Source organism: Rhincodon typus, chromosome 31 (assembly GCF_021869965.1).
Source record: "Rhincodon typus isolate 14 chromosome 31, sRhiTyp1.1, whole genome shotgun sequence".
Taxonomy (NCBI): domain Eukaryota; kingdom Metazoa; phylum Chordata; class Chondrichthyes; order Orectolobiformes; family Rhincodontidae; genus Rhincodon; species Rhincodon typus.
In genome coordinates, this window is record NC_063362.1 from 4,503,381 (window position 1) to 4,522,040 (window position 18,660).

Here is an 18,660-nt window from a genome sequence, read left to right on the forward strand (position 1 = left end):
GATAAGGAGAAATTTTTTCACCCAGAATGGTGAGCCTGTGGAATTCTCTGTCACAAAAAGCAGTTGAGGCCAAAACAAAGTTTTCAAAGAGGAGTTAGATGTATTTCTTAGGACTAAAGGGATCAAAGGGTTCAGAGAGAAAGTGGGAACAAGGGACTGAGTTGGATGCTCAGTCATGATCATATTGAATGGTGAAGCAGTCTTGAAGGGCTGGATGGCCTACCCTGCTCCTGTTTTCTATGTTTATATTTTAAGCTTATGGCTCAGCAATGCGGAAAGATGAAAGTGAGCCACCAATGACTGAGATAAAGATCAATTCTCTTGTCAACAGTTTGTTTTGAAAGCTTTTTTTTTTAAAAAAATATTGTTCTTGGGAAACCATCCAATATTTATTGTCCAAGCGGCGTTGGCCTGGAATCAGGAATGGGTGGAACTAATTAGGCGCTGCCAATAACCCAGCAAGTTTAATAGGAGTTTGATGATTATAAACCCACAAATTACAGTTTGCTACAGTGTTGTTTGATTTCTCAACATTTCATTTGCTAGTCTCCCACCATAACCACCTGGTTATCATACCCAATAGCCCAGATAAGAGGATAAAGATGTGATGTGAACTCCTCAGGGGACCACAGTTGAAGTATATTTTTATGGGATGTGGATATCGCAGCATTTGGGCCTGTCCCTAACTGCCTTTTAATTGAGTAGCTTGTTGTGGCATTATGGAGAGCAATTAAGAGCTAACCACAGTGCAGTTTGGAGTCACATGTAGGCAAAACTGGGTAACAACTACAGATATCTTTCTCTAAAGAACATTAGAGAGCCAGATATGTTGTTACAATAGCCAGTGACACGAGACCAGCTTGCAATTCCAGATTTATATCAATTAAGTTTAAACTCTACCAGCTGCCATGAGTAAATGTGAATCCATGTTTCCACAGCAATAGCTTGAGTCTCTCAATTACTAGATTAGTGATGGAACACATTTTAGCAACATGTATCTCTGTAGCAGAATTACCTTTTTGTTTAAATTCACTAGTCAAAGCCTTCCCTTAATCATGTTAAGTATGCTAGAGTTTTAAAGATGCCTAACAAGATGGCTCAAGATCTAGCACTGAAATTACTAACACAACTACTTATACTTTCTGAGCACAGAAGTATTAGGGGAAGCCAACAGATGGCAAACAAATCCTTCCTGTAACAAAACTTCATAAAATTCCTTACCATGGAGTAATGAATAGTGGAGACAATGAACAAAACAGGCAAGTAACAGAATTAAGAGGTAACTAAATTTATGATCAAAAGAGCTTTTTTTTAAAGCAAGTTTTTGGAAGATGGTAAGGGCTGGAAATATTTAAAAAGGAGAAGTCTGAACTGCAGTGGTATTGTGGTTGAAAGTTCTCCTCTCAAAAGGTGAAACACAGGGAGAGGAACGTACATCATACCAGACTTGAAAGAGGTTACGTTCTGGGGCTAGGCTTAAAAAGACAGTGAGTGGAGATACTGGAGCAAGATGATGGAGCGACTCAAATGCAATTCTCAAGTAAACGTACTGTGGGACAGGGAATCAACTAAAACCAAATGAAAAGAGGCAATTATGAGAGTGCACATGTATTTGCTTTGGATACAAGTCTCAAAGTTCTGTAATAGCTTCAACCAACAATATTGTGAATGAAGAGCTCAGCAACAGTGGAGATGAAATCATTACACAGGCAGGCAATATTCCAGACTTGGAAGTAGCAGTCTTCACTACTGAACAGTTCCCAATAGTACAGAACCCATGACTTCCAACAAAAAAAGCAAGAATTCAACAAAACCATAAAAACTTTTACCATCACATCATAATGTGCCAAAAACTAACAATATACTCCAGGTTTTAAAATGTCTTAAGAGGGACATGCATCTCTTTATGACATTTGAAAAGGGAATTCCTCCCATAGTTGGAAAAATGTTAGCTCTATTCCCAAATCCTACTATTCTGTTGCTCCTCTGACCACAGCAAGGCTTTTTTTATTCATTCATGGGATATGGACGTCACTGGCTGGGCCAGCATTTATTGCCCAACTCCAATTGCCCAGAGGGCAGTTAAGAGCAACCACATTGCTATAGGTCTGGAGTCATACATAGGCCAGACCAAGTAAGGGTGGTAGTTGCCTTCTCTAAGGGACCTTTGTGAAATATGTATATACATTTCCCCCCTACAATTAATAGTATTCATTGGACTCTTAATTTTAGATTTTTATTGAATTCAAACTCCACCATCTGCTACGACAGGATATGAAGCTGGGTCCATGGAACACTACTTGGGTCTCTGGATTAATAGTCTAGCAATAATATGACTGGGCCATTGCCTCCCCTTTGCAACACAAAAAAAAAACCTACATCATCATTAATACAGATCATTGAGGTGATTTTTGCATTTTACATCATAAATGTATCATTGCGTTTCCTCCGTTACCATCTTCCAAAACTTTATCATGCATATTCTTTCCAAAAGCACAGAAAAACACAAATCAAAGTTTTGAAAGGTATTTCCAAGACTTCAATGCAATCAAATTGAAATTATTGGCAATGAATTTCTTCCAAAGTGTAAACAGTTAACTTCACAATAATTTACCTGCAAAGGCATGTGATCCAAGTTCAAGGCTGAACTCTAAGCAAAGTTTTGTCAAAACATGACCTCACATTTAAGATGACTGACATGTTCTGCAGGATTGTCAAAAGAATATTTGCCCAGTTTTGAACTGAGTTTAGGAGGAAACAGGCATACCTTTTCTCTTTAGGAAGGATTTTCTTGTTGCTAATGGACTTTGACGAACTCTTTGGTTCTGTAAAAATTTCACTGCAGTGGCAATCTGTGGGTTGTGAGAAATACAGATAGTCCATTCAGTTAGTGAAGATTAAACTTTTGCTGGTGTTCAACATAATTTACAAGATCGAGCACTGAGATTGCAAATCACTGGTAACAAGCTCTTTGCCAAGGTAAAAGCGCAATATGCAAATCATATCAGCAAACTTTGACTAACAAGCATTTTTGAACTTTATTTTGTGAGCCTAGTGGTTAAAATCATTTGCGCACCTTGCTATAAAACTGTGTTCAAAGGAACTTAATCCAGTGATTCATTCAGGGTTCATGCTCCACACTCCAACTGGAACTAGCTGATTTCAGCTCTAGTGACAGGCAGATCATTGCAATCAACTTTATGTATCCTGGGATAACGAAAGGGGCAGAATCACAGAAATAAAGAGAGAAAATGATGCAAATACTCAGCAGGTAAAGTAATATCTATGGAGAAAATAAATTTAAGACTTCGGTTTACTCTCTTCCTTATTTGCATAAGAAGTTTCATATGTTCTTTCTTTTGATTTGATCATCTGAAACAGATTACAATATTTTGTTTCCTTGATGTCATTTTTCTTCAGCCAGTAATCCCAATCCATCTCCCCGTTTCTCCGTTATCAAGCGCTGCTTTATATAAAAAATATAAGAGCAGCTCCCAGTTTAACCTCTCTATGAAAGAATGTTTTAATCCCTCTAAATTCCCCTCTCCATTGTACCTTCATTTAGGCGTGCCTCTGGGACCTAGACCATGACCTGACTTTCCTCATGAGTGACATAACCCTTTAGATTCTTGATTTTCTCTAAAAATCAGCATCTACAAGCAGATTTCAAATGCACCTGTTACACTTACCCCTCAACTCACCCATTTTTATTTCATTTTACAATTTCTCCATGTGATTATGTTATTTGTAAACTGACATTTTTGTGTCACTTTGTGCATTCAGATTGACAGCTTCTGTCCAATTCTTGTTGCAAAGAATCTGCCCTCTGCGTTTTTTTCCACTTCAATGTTTGCCCCTTCTACCTTACTCATTTAAATTCTTCCCTGCTGTCCCATAGTCACTCTTACAGTAAAATGCGAATGCATATGTTGATGAGATGATATAGAAAATGACTTAACATGGACATCAGCGGTCACGTGCTGTCAAGACTCAGACATGAAGAACTGACTGCACCCAAGAGATGGAATTTAAAAAAAATCAGGATTCTGTACATTAGTATTTTAATAAGCAAGTTTACTGCAACTCCAGAGAGTCAGACAATAGACCCTCTTCAGTAAGTTGCATCAAGGAGACAAAGGTGCATCAAGCTCAAAGGAGGGACAGTCTAATCTAAATGAGCAGCCTCTATACTGTATCACAACCCTCCCGCCCAGACCGCATGGTAGGCAGAATCCACGTGGTAGATCAGGCTTAGTGTCAGCTCAAATCACCATTAGGACACTTATTCAGTTCAATTCAGATCAAACCTACCTCATTTGAACGGCTTCCTCTTACCTCAAAATCTGCCTTCAGCCCATAGAATTCTCTTTAAATGTAATGATAAACCCATAACAGTGCAAATCATTAAACAAAAATAATGAAAGTGTATTTACATTAATTTGAAAATGTATTATTGATAGATACCCAAGAGCATCTGTGAGCACTTTCATGAGTTAGCAAGCTTTAAATATAACAGGAAACATGTGAGTTTTGATACCACAAAGCTTAGCATGCCCAGATGGAAACTGTTTTTGATAAATCCCTTAGAGAGGGAATTGTTGTGAAGTAAGGAATTCAGAAGTGCATATTTTTCAGTACATATCTTCCACTTCCTTCTTGGTTTATCTGCAGACTGCATTTTGTGCTTTACTTTAAAGAAATGCAACACACAAGTATCTTATCACAACTGTAAACAAACCTGTCATTTGTCTAATTGCAATTTAGAAACTTTATTGAAAAATAGATGTCAACGTCAGCATTAAACAGAAAATCAACTGCCAAATCTATGCAGTCCATTATGACATTTGAGTGCATCCATATGATACAGGCTGAACGACTTAATTAGTTTTTTTTGGGTAAGTTTTGTATTACACAATTTAGTAGAATGACAAAGAGAGATATCATTTAGGAAAGTTGTCTAGGCATAAAACGCATTACTCAATGCAAAAGGAAATTAAAGCAACTGTAGCCAAAACATTCAGTTCTGACACCTGTGGTCAGTCTGATTCAATTTTTAAAATCTTCTATAATTAGTTAAAAGGTTTTGATCGACATTTTTGCTTAAAACATAGATGATTTCAGAAAAAGACTGTCAAATTGCAGGGAAGCAGTCGTTAGTAATTTATTTAGAGAAACCCTGTTAAAAAAGGAATATCTGAAATGAAGCTTAACGACTGAAAAGTGAAGTAAACAGTAAGGTATTGAAAGTATGAGTGTCCATCTTTGGAAGGAATACTTTACATTGTAAGTAAAATGAAGGCACTACTCAATCAATAGGTTACACCACAATTGTTTTTCAAGACTAAATTATTTCACCACCATGCTCCTTAAACTGTCAGATTTCTATCTGGATTCTGCCATTCCTTTAGCTGGATATTTAAAACCCAATTTCTTTGGGTCACCACCTCCCCCATTCAACTAACATTTATCGAAGTTTGTAGGCTCTCTATTTGTAAGGATTTGTAAGAAACAGAAGGAAGTCTAATTGGCGAGAGCTTAAAATAAACAGTCTGTTCAACCCATCCAACCTCAAACAAAAACTCCACATGTGCATTTAGTTTAGGAAATCGTTTCAGCTGAAGTCAACAGATTCATCTGCAATTGCTCAAAAATCAGGAATTAATATACTGGACGAGCTAGATGGCAAATGTTGTTCTGAAATAAACACTTATGTGAAGGATAGAATTTCTGAAGCCATTGATTGATTGCATTTCATATGTGACATGAGGGAAGAGGCAGAATGCTCCTGTTTTTACCTGTTATATTGCACATATTAAAATTTATTTTAAAACCAGTACAAAATAAAATTATACAGATCTGGAAAATAACCGTAAAATTATTAATGACAAGCTATACATTTTTTAAAAAAGCTTATAATGTCTAACACATTTTGTCCTTTACACTGACATCATGGCTGACTACATGCAAGTTTGTCTCACTTGCACCCGAAAAGTTCAAATTTCACATTCATGAAACAGCAGCAAACTACAAAACAAATATATCACACACCAAACCATCAACAATGAGCAAGTGGAAATGAAAGCCACCAGTCATCAAGGTCAATGAATGACAAACTATAAAAGTAAGCAACAGCTACTACGAATTTTAAAAAAGGGCAAAGTGATTAAATAGCTCAATTTACTTCGATTAAATTAACATGTCTAGTAGCATTTTGAGAGCCAGGAATGTCTCTAAAAAAAATATCTACAATCAATGACTAGATGAGATGAATCAACCTCTTGGACTTATCACCACTAACTGAATAATTTAAAATGGTTGCCAACAAGTTCTACTTCGGTAGCTCAGTTGGCTGGATGGCTGGTTTGTGATACAGAGCAATGGCAACAGCTGGGGTTAAATTCCAGCTCGAGCTGGAGTAAGATTAGGGCCAGTCAAGGACAGTAGTGGGAAGTTGTGCTTGGAGTCCAAAGAGATAGGAGAGGAGCTAAATGAATATTTTTCATCAGTATTCACACAGGAAAAAGACAATGTAGTCGAGGAGAATACTGAGATACAGTCTATTAGACTAGACGGGATTGAGGTTCATAAGGAGGAGGTGTTAGCAATTCTGGAAGGTGCGAAAATAGGTAAGTCCCCTGGGCCGGATGGGATTTATCCTAGGATTCTCTGGGAAGCTAGAGAGGAGATTGCAGGGCCTTTGGCTTTGATCTTTATGTCGTCATTGTCTTCAGGAATAGTGCCAGAAGACTGGAGACTAGCAAATGTTGTCCCCTTGTTCAAGAAGGGGAGTAGAGACAACCCTGGTAATTATAGACCAGTGAGCCTTACTTCGGTTGTGGGTAAAGTGTTGGAAAGGATTATAAGAGATAGGATTTATAATCATCTAGAAAGGAATAATTTGATTAGGGATTGTCAACACAGTTGTGTGAAGGGTAGGTCGTGCCTCACAAACCTTATTGAGTTCTTTGAGAAGGTGACCAAACAGGTAGATGAGGGTAAAGCGGTTGATGTGGTGTATATGGATTTCAGTAAAGCGTTTGATAAGGTTCCCCATGGTAGGCTATTGCAGAAAATACGAGGCATGGGATTGAGGGTGATTTAGTGGTTTGGATCAGAAATTGGCTAACTGTAAGAAGACAGAGGGTGGTGGTTGATGGGAAATGTTCATCCTGGAGTTCAGTTACTAGTGGTGTACCGCAAGGATCTGTTTTGGGGCCACTACTGTTTGTCATTTTTATAAATGACCTGGATGAGGGCGTAGAAGGATTAGTAAATTTGCAGATGACACTAAAGTCGGTGGAGTTGTGGAAGGATGTTGCAGGTTACAGAGGGACATAGATAAGCTGCAGAACTGGGCTAAGAGGTGGCAAATGGAGTTTAATGCGGAAAAGTGTGAGGTGATTCACTTTGGAAGGAATAACAGGAATACAGAGCACTGGGCTAATGGTAAGATTCTTGGTAGTGTGGATGAGCAGAGAGATCTCGGTGTCCATGTGCATAGATCACTGAAAGTTGCCACCCAGGTTGATAGCGTTGTTAAGAAGGCGTACGGTGTGTTAGGTTTTATTGGTAGAGGGATTGAGTTTCGGAGCCATGAGGTCATGTTGCAGCTGTACAAAACTCTGGCGCAGAGTATTGCGTACAGTTCTGGTTGCCGCATTATAGGAAGGATGTGGAAGCATTGGAAAGGGTGCAGAGGAGACTTACCAGGATGTTGCCTGGTATGGAAGGAAGGTCTTATGAGGAAAGGCTGAGGGACTTGAGGCTGTTTTCGTTAGAGAGAAGAAGGTTAAGAGGTGACTTAATAGAGACATACAAGATGATCAGAGGATTAGATAGGGTGGACAGAGAGAGCCTTTTTCCTCGGATGGTGATGGCTAGCACGAGGGGACATAGCTTTAAATTGAGCGGTGATAGATATAGGACAGATGTCAGAGGTAGGTTCTTTAGTCAGAGAGTAGTAAGGGCGTGGTATGCCCTGCCTGCACCAGTAGTAAACTCACCAACTTTAAGGGCATTTAAATGGTCATTGGATAAACATATGGATGATAATGGAATAGTGTAGGTTAGATGGGTTTCAGATTGGTTTCACAGGTCGGCGCAACATCGAGGGCCGAAGGGCCTGTACTGCGCTGTAATGTTCTACGTTCTATGTTCTAGCTGAGGTTACTACGAAGAATTCTGTTTCTCAATATCTCCCTTCTCCTGAGGCATGGTGACCATCAGGTTAAACAACCACCAGTCATCTCTAATGAGAAAGCAGCCCTATGGTCCAGTAGTACTTTGGCAACTTTGCCTATAACATTTTAAAATGATTTTGCAACATATTTGGTGAATAAAGAAAGCAAGTAAACTTATGTGTTTAGGGTTTTTTTTAAGACTTTCATTGTAAAATGCTATGCTTTAATCAGATAAGCAATAAAAGTGTTACTTGTGTCACAGACAGGCACTTATTTATGTAGAAAGTATGGCTGCAAAGGAACGAAATTAATCAATCTGCAGTTTAAGGAAATTTCAACTGTTTAAATAAACAAAAACTGGCACTGCAATGGAAATTGCTTCAATCTGTATTTCCATCCTCCATTTCAACAGCCCAGCACAGCCCTCTGGAAAGTTTAATCAATCATATTTACAAAGGTATCCTCAAATGTTGGGGGTGGGAATTCCCTGAATAATTTAAAGTATTTTCTCCACAAAAACATGAAACATCATAGCATTCAAGGCTATGAGCATACTGCAGGAAAGTGAGACTAGTGTAGGTCAAAGTCTATTTTTGGCAGTACAGACTCGATGGGCCAAAGGGCTCTTCTGTCCTGTATGATTCTACAATAAGCAGATAAATGCCAATTATCATGATTGAGGAGGCACCTTCGAATCCTTCCATCTTGACTGTAACCCTTTTTCTTAAACTGAAGAAAGGAAGGATGACTTGGGTAACAGAAATTTATGAAAGTTACTCAACTGGATCATGGAGCTGCTTGGTCGATTGCCCTCCAAAAGTGTGATCATTTGCATGCATGGAGGTTCACTGAAAAGTGGTTTAATTTTCATTTTAACCACTTAGGGCCATTCACATACGAAATAGTCACATAGAAATAAACAAGTAATTAAACACTTCACTTTCTGTACTCTAAAGCATCTTGCTTTGCATGTCTACAAAAACAAGAGCACGAATGCAAGAGTAAATTTTACTTGTATATATTCCTTTGTTTTTTTTTTCTAAATATAAATGAGTTCATTCAGAAATATTGGAAAGAGAGTCCTGAACTATTTTTCAATGTGGCTCCATTTTAACACTTGAAAGTTAATGTCCAGATACAGTTATAGTCACAGAGTCATACAACATGGAAACAAATCCTTTGCTTCAGTCCACACTGACCATGTTCCCAAACTAAACAAGTCCCACTTGCCTGCACTTGGCCTATTTCCCTCCAAACCTTTCCCATTCATGTACTTTTCCAATTGTCTTTTAAACGCTGTAACTGTATCTGCATCAACCACTTCCTCTGGCAGTTCATTCCACACATGAACTGTGTAGAAAAGTCACCCCTCATGTCCTTTTCAAAACTTCCTCCTCTCACCTTAAAAATATGTCCCCTAGTTTTGAACTCCTCCATCCTAGGGAAAAGATTCTCACCATTCACCTTATCTATGCCCCTACTGATTTTATAAACCTCTGTAAGGTCACCCCTCAACCTCCTACAGGCCAGCGAATAAGGCTGCAGCTTATTTTTATAACTCGAACCTTCCATTCCTGGCAACATCTTGTTAAGTCTTTTCTGAACCCTCTCTGATTTAATAATATCCTTTCTATAGCGGGGTGACTAGAACTGCGTGCAATACTCCAGAACACACCTCACCAATGTTCTATACAACCTCAACATGATATTCCAACTCCTATAGTAAAAGGTCTGAGCAATGAAGGCAAGCACGCTAAACAGCTTAACCACCCCGTCTACCTGTGATGCAACTTTCAAACAAGCAAGTACCTGAACCCCTAGGTCTCTCTGTTCAACAATACAACCCAGGGCCCTACCATTAACTATACAAGTCCTGTCCTTGCTTGGTTTACCAAAATGTAATACCTTGCATTTATCCAAATTAAACTCCATCTGCCACTCCTCAGCCCATTGACCCAATTGATCAAGATTTCTTTGTAATCTTGGACAACCTTCTTCACTGTCCACTGTACCACCAATTTTGGCATCATCCACAAACTTACTAATCATGCCTCCTATATTCTCATCTCATTCACTTATATAAATGACAAACAAAAGTGGACTCAGTACCAATCCCTGTGGCACCCCACTGTTCACAGGCCCCAGTCCGAAAAACAACCCTCCACGCCACCCTCTGTCTCCTGCTGTCAAGCCAATTTTGTATCCATTTGGCAATCTCATCCTGAATTCCATGTGATCTAACTTTACTAATTAGTCCTCATGCAGAATCTTGTCAAAGGCTTTACTAAAGTCCATATAAACAATGTCTACTGCTCTACACTCAATCTTTTTGGTTACTTCCTCAAAAACTCAATCAAGTTTGTGTGACACTATTTCCCTTACACAAATCTATGCTGACTATCTCTAATCAGTCCTTGGCTCTCCAAATACACGTAAATCCCATCTTTCAGAATCACTTCCAACAACTTACCCACCACCAATGTCAGGTTACAGGTGTACAGTTCCCAGGCTTCTCTTTGCAGGCTTTCTTAAATAAAGGCACAACATTAGCCACCCTCCAGTCCTCCTGCACCTCAACCATGGTTATAGATAATACAAATTTTTCTGTTGTTAGGGCCCCCGCAATTTCTTCCCTAACACGAAACAGTAATAAATCATCACAGCTAACATTCAACATTTAATTAAAATTTACACATGACAGATTAACATACACAACATATAAATATGAAAATGTGTGTTTCAAAAAACTTCATACAAATATTATTTCATGTAGATCTTAACCAAGCTCTACAAATTCCCCAGAGATGGAAGACTTAGTGAATTCCCTCTCGACCTGCTTCCCAGCCCAGGAAGGCCATGTATGATCTCTGCTGTACACTGTTCCATAAAGGACAGGAACCCAGGTACAGCCCAGAGAGAAGCCTTGCAGCTGCAATCCCTCTTTGTGCAAATATGGGACAAGCATATTCTCATTCATGGCCTGCAGCCCAATAAAATGCCTATAAAGCAGTCTTCACGTACCAATTGGGTCCATCACTTAACTTCCTCTCTGCTTAGAAGAGGTTCCGATAGACAAGCCGGGCATGGCTGGAGAAGGACACCATCGGGCTTTGGTACGTGTGCAAGGCCCAGTCTTGGAGGAGGAGGAGGAGGAGGAGGAGGAAGAGGAAGATTAGGACCCCACCTGCTGTGAATCTCAGTTTGGGAAGCACTGACTGAACTGATGGAACTTACAGACAGAATAAATAGTTAAAATCTTATGATCATTGTTGATCAAGATTTGATTTGTCTTGTCCTGGAATGCTATACTGACAATATGTTTAATTATTATATACCAATGTAATTCAATATCATGTTTTCCAAATAAAACCATTGAAGCTGTTGGTTTATTTACTACCATTTTATTCACACTGAAACTACTAGCCTATATTTATAATTATATACATTGACAATTGTGATGTTCTCATTTTTACTTGATTTCTGAGTCAGGCACTAGGCAATCACTTCCTAAAGTTCTATTCATATTAGGTAGAGGGGTCAGACTTCAAGGGAAACTAGACAGCATCAATACTTCCGCAAAGATTTGTTTCTGTAAAGATGACCCTTTCTATCGGATTGATATATTACAGATTATTATAATCAAATTATTTTAGGAAATACTCTCCTATTTTATAGCACATTAATTTAAATGACAAACTAGACACCAAATTCAAAGGCTGCAAAACCTAAGTAAACTTTATAAAAGCGAGATGGAATGAAGTAACTATAAATTTCCATCTGTTTACACATTAACAACAAAGCACACATGCACGCACACAGAACAATAATCATGGTGCTCCCCCTAGCTGAGGCTCATCGTCTCCTTTCAAGCCAAAAGCAAAATGTACCCAGGTGCTTTGAATTGACTGCAGCTATTGGGTTATCTTATGAAAGTGGCACTTTTTCACTAATGGCAATGCTCCTGCAAACCAATTATCTTGTAACACCTCAAATCAATTATAACCCAATTCAGTTGTTTGTAGCTGTGTCCATTTATAGAGTTGTACATCATAACATCTCATTTCCTTTAAGGGGGCAGGGAAAGATAGGTTCTTGCTCAGTTAACTCCTCATTTGCCACGTTATTTTTACATTTCTCAAAGTTCACACAGCCTAGATAGGTTTAATCAAGCACTATTTACCACTGTATCATATTCATATGTTGTCAGACACAAGTATGGCGAGTGGGATAAGTTTATATCTTACACATCACAATGCTGTTTCTTGGTCTTGATCTTCCTATACTTCTATCGAAGGCCCAATTTTAAATTATTGACATAAATATCTATATTCCCTATAAGACAACAGAAAATCTTCCAAAAAAAAACTCAAACTTTCATTAAACACCTTCCAATAGCATCATGCTATAATATCAAAAATGGCAGTCATGCAGGATTACCTCTGGTAGTCAGAAAGTTCAAGTAACCACTACAGTGATTCAAATAACCTTGATCAGCAGTCTGCAGTAATTAATAACCACACAATATCGCAGAAGAAAACTTTCATGGAACTAATGTTACTTTACCATACATTGGAACTAAAGTTCATAATTTAAGGGCAAATTTGCACAACAGTTATGTTCTCACCTCTCAGTTAAACATTGTGGGTTCAAACCAAAGGACAGCTCCAAAGTCTCGAACTTATAACTCTCTCTGACACCTCAGTGCAGAGCTGTGGGAATTTGCACAATCACGGGAGCTGTCTCTAGCTAAGAGATTAAAATATATTCATTCCCTTCTTTATCCTGGCATAAAGATTCCATAACAGAATACAAGGAAGATCAAGGCATTTCTCCCAGTAATACTTCAACCATTATAACCCTGGTCACTCATTTAATTTCTATTAGGTGAGATCTTGCTGTGTCTAAATTAACAACCATATTACTTCCAATACATCAGTGATTACAATGCCAAAGTGTTTCATCAGCTGGGATACACTCTAATACACCCGAGACACTAAGATACATGTTTATTTTGCATGGATTACACAACTAAATCCAGAGTCCAGACCCAACCAGACACTACAACAAGGATCTTTGAAGATGTGACTCGTACTTCCTTACACTTAACATCCAGTCTGAGTTTTCATCTCCTAGGTACTGACACTGACTTTGGGTTGTCTGCGAAACTGAAACTTCTTCACATTAATGCTAAACTCACAATGCATTATAAATTACACTCCCCACTATAGTAAATAATCAGAACGTTTTAAATGAAAGCTGTTGAGAACAAAGGTTCCGACACAAGTTTCAATGTACATATCAGTCAAAATTAGAACCAAGGTCTTATCTACAGCCTTTTAGCTCAGTCTTTCACTGTTAGGACTGCAAGACAGAATTGATCGAAGTCCCAATCTATTGTGTGGAATTTGAAAGACTATCAGCATTTCGCTGAAAGAAGTCACAATCTCTGCCCCACCTTTTGTACTGTGCCTGGCCCCCAAGTATCAGAATTAGCAAGGGACTAAATTCTACTCACTTCCACTGCTGGCTAAAAGTTGGAAGCGATCACAAGTGCTCTGTGGTAAAATAAAGAAACAGATGTGAAAAATTCTGGTGCCAGCTATACTGAGATGATGAGATAATACAGCTCAGCAACTCATACTGACATTGTGTTATCTCCCCACTCAGAATCCCTTCTGAAATGTAGTCAAGCTGTTATTGATAACTCAAGAGCCAAAGAATAAAACAAGCTATTAATAAAAGCTTTTCAAGAAAAGAAGATTCTTTTGCCAAACTAAGTTATCTGTTTGAAAACCAATGTTTTCATGGCTGATTGAACACAATTTTCCTAAAATTATTGGCTGTTAGCCTAAATCATCCTTTAGGATGAATGTTCAGACCTTCAGGAGGGTGCACAGGAGATTTGTCTCTATGATACGAGGGAAGAGGGTCATCAGTTTTGTGGAATGAGTAGAGAAGCTGGGATTGTTCTTCTTACAGAATAAAGGGTAAGGGGGACATTTAATACAGAAGTATGCAAAATAGTTTTTTAACACAATTAATAAGAAAAAAACTGACCGATGTGCCAGTAATCAAAGTACAAAAGATTCAAGACAGAGTAACTATTGTCAACTGTGCTTGTGCAGATCGCCATCAGAGCCTACAATGAAGATGGCCCTTGTGACTAGGCATTTGTTGTCAGTCTGCTTCTACATGCACAGATCAGCCTATCATCCATGACGGCATCAGCCTGTTGATGGGATGTGGATTGACACAACGTGTACCGTAGATCCACATTACAGCACAGAGACACAGACAGTACATGAGTTCCAGATACAGAATGCAAAAACTAGACTCAAAGTATTAGCTATGAATTAAAAAAAAGACAAAATAGCATGAAGTGTACATAATTAGCCCTTAGCATGATCCCCACACTGTTCACAGAGTAGCATTCTGTCTTAGATTGCATAGCAAAAACAAAACACTGATTAGTGGTCTCACAAAACTGTTTAGAAAAGTGTTGTAAGACCACATTATTCTTGAATACAAACTTTCTAAAAAGTTTTGTCTTACAAATTATTTCCTGATGTTATATACTACCTTCATGTGTTTATTTTGCCAGTGTGAATAAATGGATGGTACCATCTTTGTGACAGGCAGCTACCATACTGTAGCTTGGCAATGATGTAGCACTGCAACACTGTGCTTCAGTGTGTGTAAACTGCACCACATACAATTGGCATTTTTTTGATAAACAGAGCCTTAAGATAACTGGCAAGAGAACCAGATGAGAAGAATTTTGTTTACCCAACGATTTATGATGGTCTAGAATGTACTCATTGAAAGGGTGGTAGAATCAGATTCAACAATAACTTCCAAAAGGGAATCAGATATAAATAGGAATTTGGAGAAAAAGGAGGAGTAGGCCATTCATTCTTGAAATAAAGAGAATTAGCAAGACTATTGGGAAAGAAGAGAGGCGTGGGACTAATTGGATCACACTATCAAAGAGCTGGCATAGGCACAGTAAGTTGTATGGCCTCCTTCTGTGCTGTAAGATTCAATCCATGTTGAATTGAACACTTGAAACACAGGAAATTGATTCCACTGAATCAAACAGTTTGTGAGCAATTCTGCAAGTTTAAACTTAAGCCAGCACTTCAAACATCACACCTTTTGAAATACTACATATTTGGTTTCAGATACTCATTTCCAACTAGCATTTTTTTTAAAAAATTCATTTAATGGTTATTGACAATATTGTTGGCTTACAACATGGATGTTTAAGAAAGCTACATAAATTACTTTATCAAAGCTGCAAGCTGTTTGATAAATTAATTAATCAAAAGATGATCAGTTCAGATGCTATTACGTTGTTGCTTCAAGTAAAAAGCTGGAAAAGGAATCATTAGCAAGCACGAAATTCAGTCTGTGCAGATCAATTCATTTTACACTTGACTGTACATTCATGTAAAAGTACCTTTTATGCAATAAAGGCTCATAACATGTCTAAACCTTGTTATGCCAGTCTCAAGTTCCTGTCAAACGATGGTTTAAAAAGAATGAAGCTCTATTTTAATTAGCAGGATTCATGAGTGATTTGATAACAGCAGTAGTTGCTTGAATGCTTTCATTTTGATAGGATATAGATATATGAAGTCAGCAGTTAGAATAGATTTGATGCAACTGGATATTTTCCTTTGCTCTTACATGTGACAAGTGATTATTATTTGTTTAACACTTTCACCTTAATGCCCCAGGCTTATTGTTATACAAGGAGCAGGGAATATTTCACTGATGTTCAAATCTGTGGGTACAAATCTAAAAACTTTTGATTAAGATATACAATCCTAAAGTGTTTGGCATTTATTAGCTTCTAATTTCAAAGATTTGTAGCTATCTAGAATACAAGAGTTTCAGGACTTAGGTGACTTATGCTATTCTAAGTATCAATGCCCTGGATAAGTGACTCAGTGGGAAAAGCAAAGTTAACTTGGAGGTGTTTTGTTGAAATTTTAGTCACATAACCTTAACTTTGGGTACACATGCTGTCTTCTCATTATATCTTAATGCACATAATAAAATAGTTGCTCTGGTCACAAATATTAAACAATATGCCACTCTGAACAGTCTATTGTTTTAAAAACTATATCTCTAATGGAATCAAAATGGGGTCATCTGATCAATGATTCTAAGAATAAAGCTCCTTGTCAAAATGAGTAAACACAACTTGGTATGGTTCATTGGTACAGCACTGGCTCCACTAACATTGACACTCCCCGTTGGCAACAAATCGCATAAGATTACAATGTATACACAGCACAGAAACACGCTATCTGGTCCAACCAGTTGATGTCAACACTTATACTCCTCCTGAACCACCTCCTGTCTTTCCTCAACTAAATCTGTCAGCATAACCCTCTATGACCTTCTCTCTCATTTGCTTGTCCAGCTTCCCCTTAAAATGCATACCTATACCATTCACACCAATCATTTCCTGTGATAGAGAGATACACATTCTCAACACACTTTGAACAGAAGTCTCCTCTGAATTCGCTATTCAATCATTTGGTGACTATCTTAATAGCTTCTGGTTATGCTCTTCCCTACAAGTGGAGACATTTTCTTTGTATCAACTTGATCAAAACTTTCATCATTTTATAACGATTTATTAGGTCACTCCCCCAGTGTTATCCCAAACCCCAGCCAACAAAAAAGAAACCTAGTCTGTTCATGCTTTCCTCAAATAAATGCCTTGCAAATGGTCTCTGCACTCCCTCCAGTGCGTCCACATCCTTTCTATAAAAGTGACTAGATATACACACAGGGCTCAAATCCACCAGTTCAGTCAGGTCATCAGGAACAACATTAACTTAACGACCCAATAACAGTCATTTTTTTTTTCATTTATGGGATTAATTTGTCGCTTGCTGGCCAGCATTTATTGCCCGTCCCTAGTTGCCCTTGAGAAGGTGGTGGTGAGCTGCCTTCTTGAACTGCTGCAGTCCACTTGCCGTAGGTTGACCCACAGTGCCACTAGGGAGGGAATTCCAGGATTTTGATCTAGCGACGTTGAAGGAACGGCAACATATTTTCAAGTGAGGACGGTGAGAAGCTTGGAGGGGAACTTGAAGGTGGTGGTGTTCCCATGTATCTGCTGCATTTGTCCTTCTAGATGGAAGTGGTTGTGGTTCGGAAGGTGCGCTGAGGACCTTTGGTGAATTTCTGCTGTGCATCTTGTAGATGGTACACACTGCTGCTGCTGAGCGTTGGTGGTGGAGGGAGTGGATGCTTCTGGACGCAATCCCAATCAAGCAGGCTGCTTTGTCCTGGATGGTGTCAAGTGTTGTTCAGAATTCCTGTAACAACCAAGTGTCTGCAGAGCGGCACTGTCTAGTGAAGTATCGCAGGCCACACTCGAAGGTTATAAAAATGGGAAACAAAACCTTTCAGAGGGAAAACAGGGATAGGTAACATGCAATAAGCAAAGTTAAAAAAATTGTGTTACTGGCTTTAAGTCTAGCCAAAAATCAGATAAACGTGCCGAAGGCTAGCCACCATCTGCCTTGAGCAGCCGGATTCAACACCAAGCTTATGCATTTTACCATATGATGTTTCTTTGCATTGTATAATTTTAGAAACAGTGATGAAAAGTGTTTTACAAATAAAACTCCTCCATCTCAAAGAATTAATATCATATGATTTCATAGTACATCAGGAACTGATAATGCGCAGAATTCTCATGGCTTTTTATGAAATCTTAAAATAAATGTGTTTACTATGACCAGCAGGTATTAGACTGCAGAAAACAAACAGGCCAGTTTCTGAAGATACTCATTTCTCTCCTCCGCCCTTCTATCACAAAATGGCTTGCATCAGACATGAGGAGGGGTAAAAAAAAATAGAATGTTCATATCCAACTGAAACCAGCATTCAACAAAAACTCTAATAACGTCATCTTGGATACATAATGGAACATCTATTCTCCACATCCCACATTGTCCATGATTTCCCTTCCTAAATGACAGGGCATCAGTGGAAGATGGGCCTGCTAGTTATTTCTGACAGTAGATCAGCTGGCACCGAAATAGAGAATCGACCGCCTGATAACTGTCTCATAGAAGAAGGTACCAAATTCCTAGCTGCAATTTCCATTGGCAGAACCAGCACAAATTCAAGACAATTGGATTAAATGATCCCACCAATGTCCTTTAGCTGCAAATATCAGCACTGAAGACAAACAGACTGAATCACTCTGCCACCTCCATGTAGACCAGTTGATCGACAACAGTAAAGCATCTCCCTTTTTTGTTGAGGTCAGGTACTCTAAAGGGCAGTGCGTGTTGAAAGTGTGGTAACCTTTGGTGTGTCACTTAACATGTACTCTATTAAGGGGTAGGCGATGGCCTAGTGGTATTTATCTCTAGACTATTAGTCCAGAGACCCAGTTAATGCTCTGGGGACCTGGGTTTAAATCCCATCATGGCAGCTGGTGGAATTC

The 18,660-nt window shown here is 38.6% G+C and overlaps 1 protein-coding gene across 2 annotated transcripts in view; it reads right to left on the reverse strand.

The window, feature by feature from the left end:
- Window positions 1-18,660, reverse strand: part of pex14 (peroxisomal biogenesis factor 14) — a 194,380-nt gene that overhangs the window by 118,268 nt on the left and 57,452 nt on the right. For both annotated transcript variants that reach the window (XM_048615023.1, XM_048615022.1), the window contains one exon: window positions 2,768-2,852. In XM_048615023.1, coding sequence (XP_048470980.1) covers window positions 2,768-2,852 — 85 coding nt within the window. The remainder of the gene's footprint in view (window positions 1-2,767; window positions 2,853-18,660) is intronic.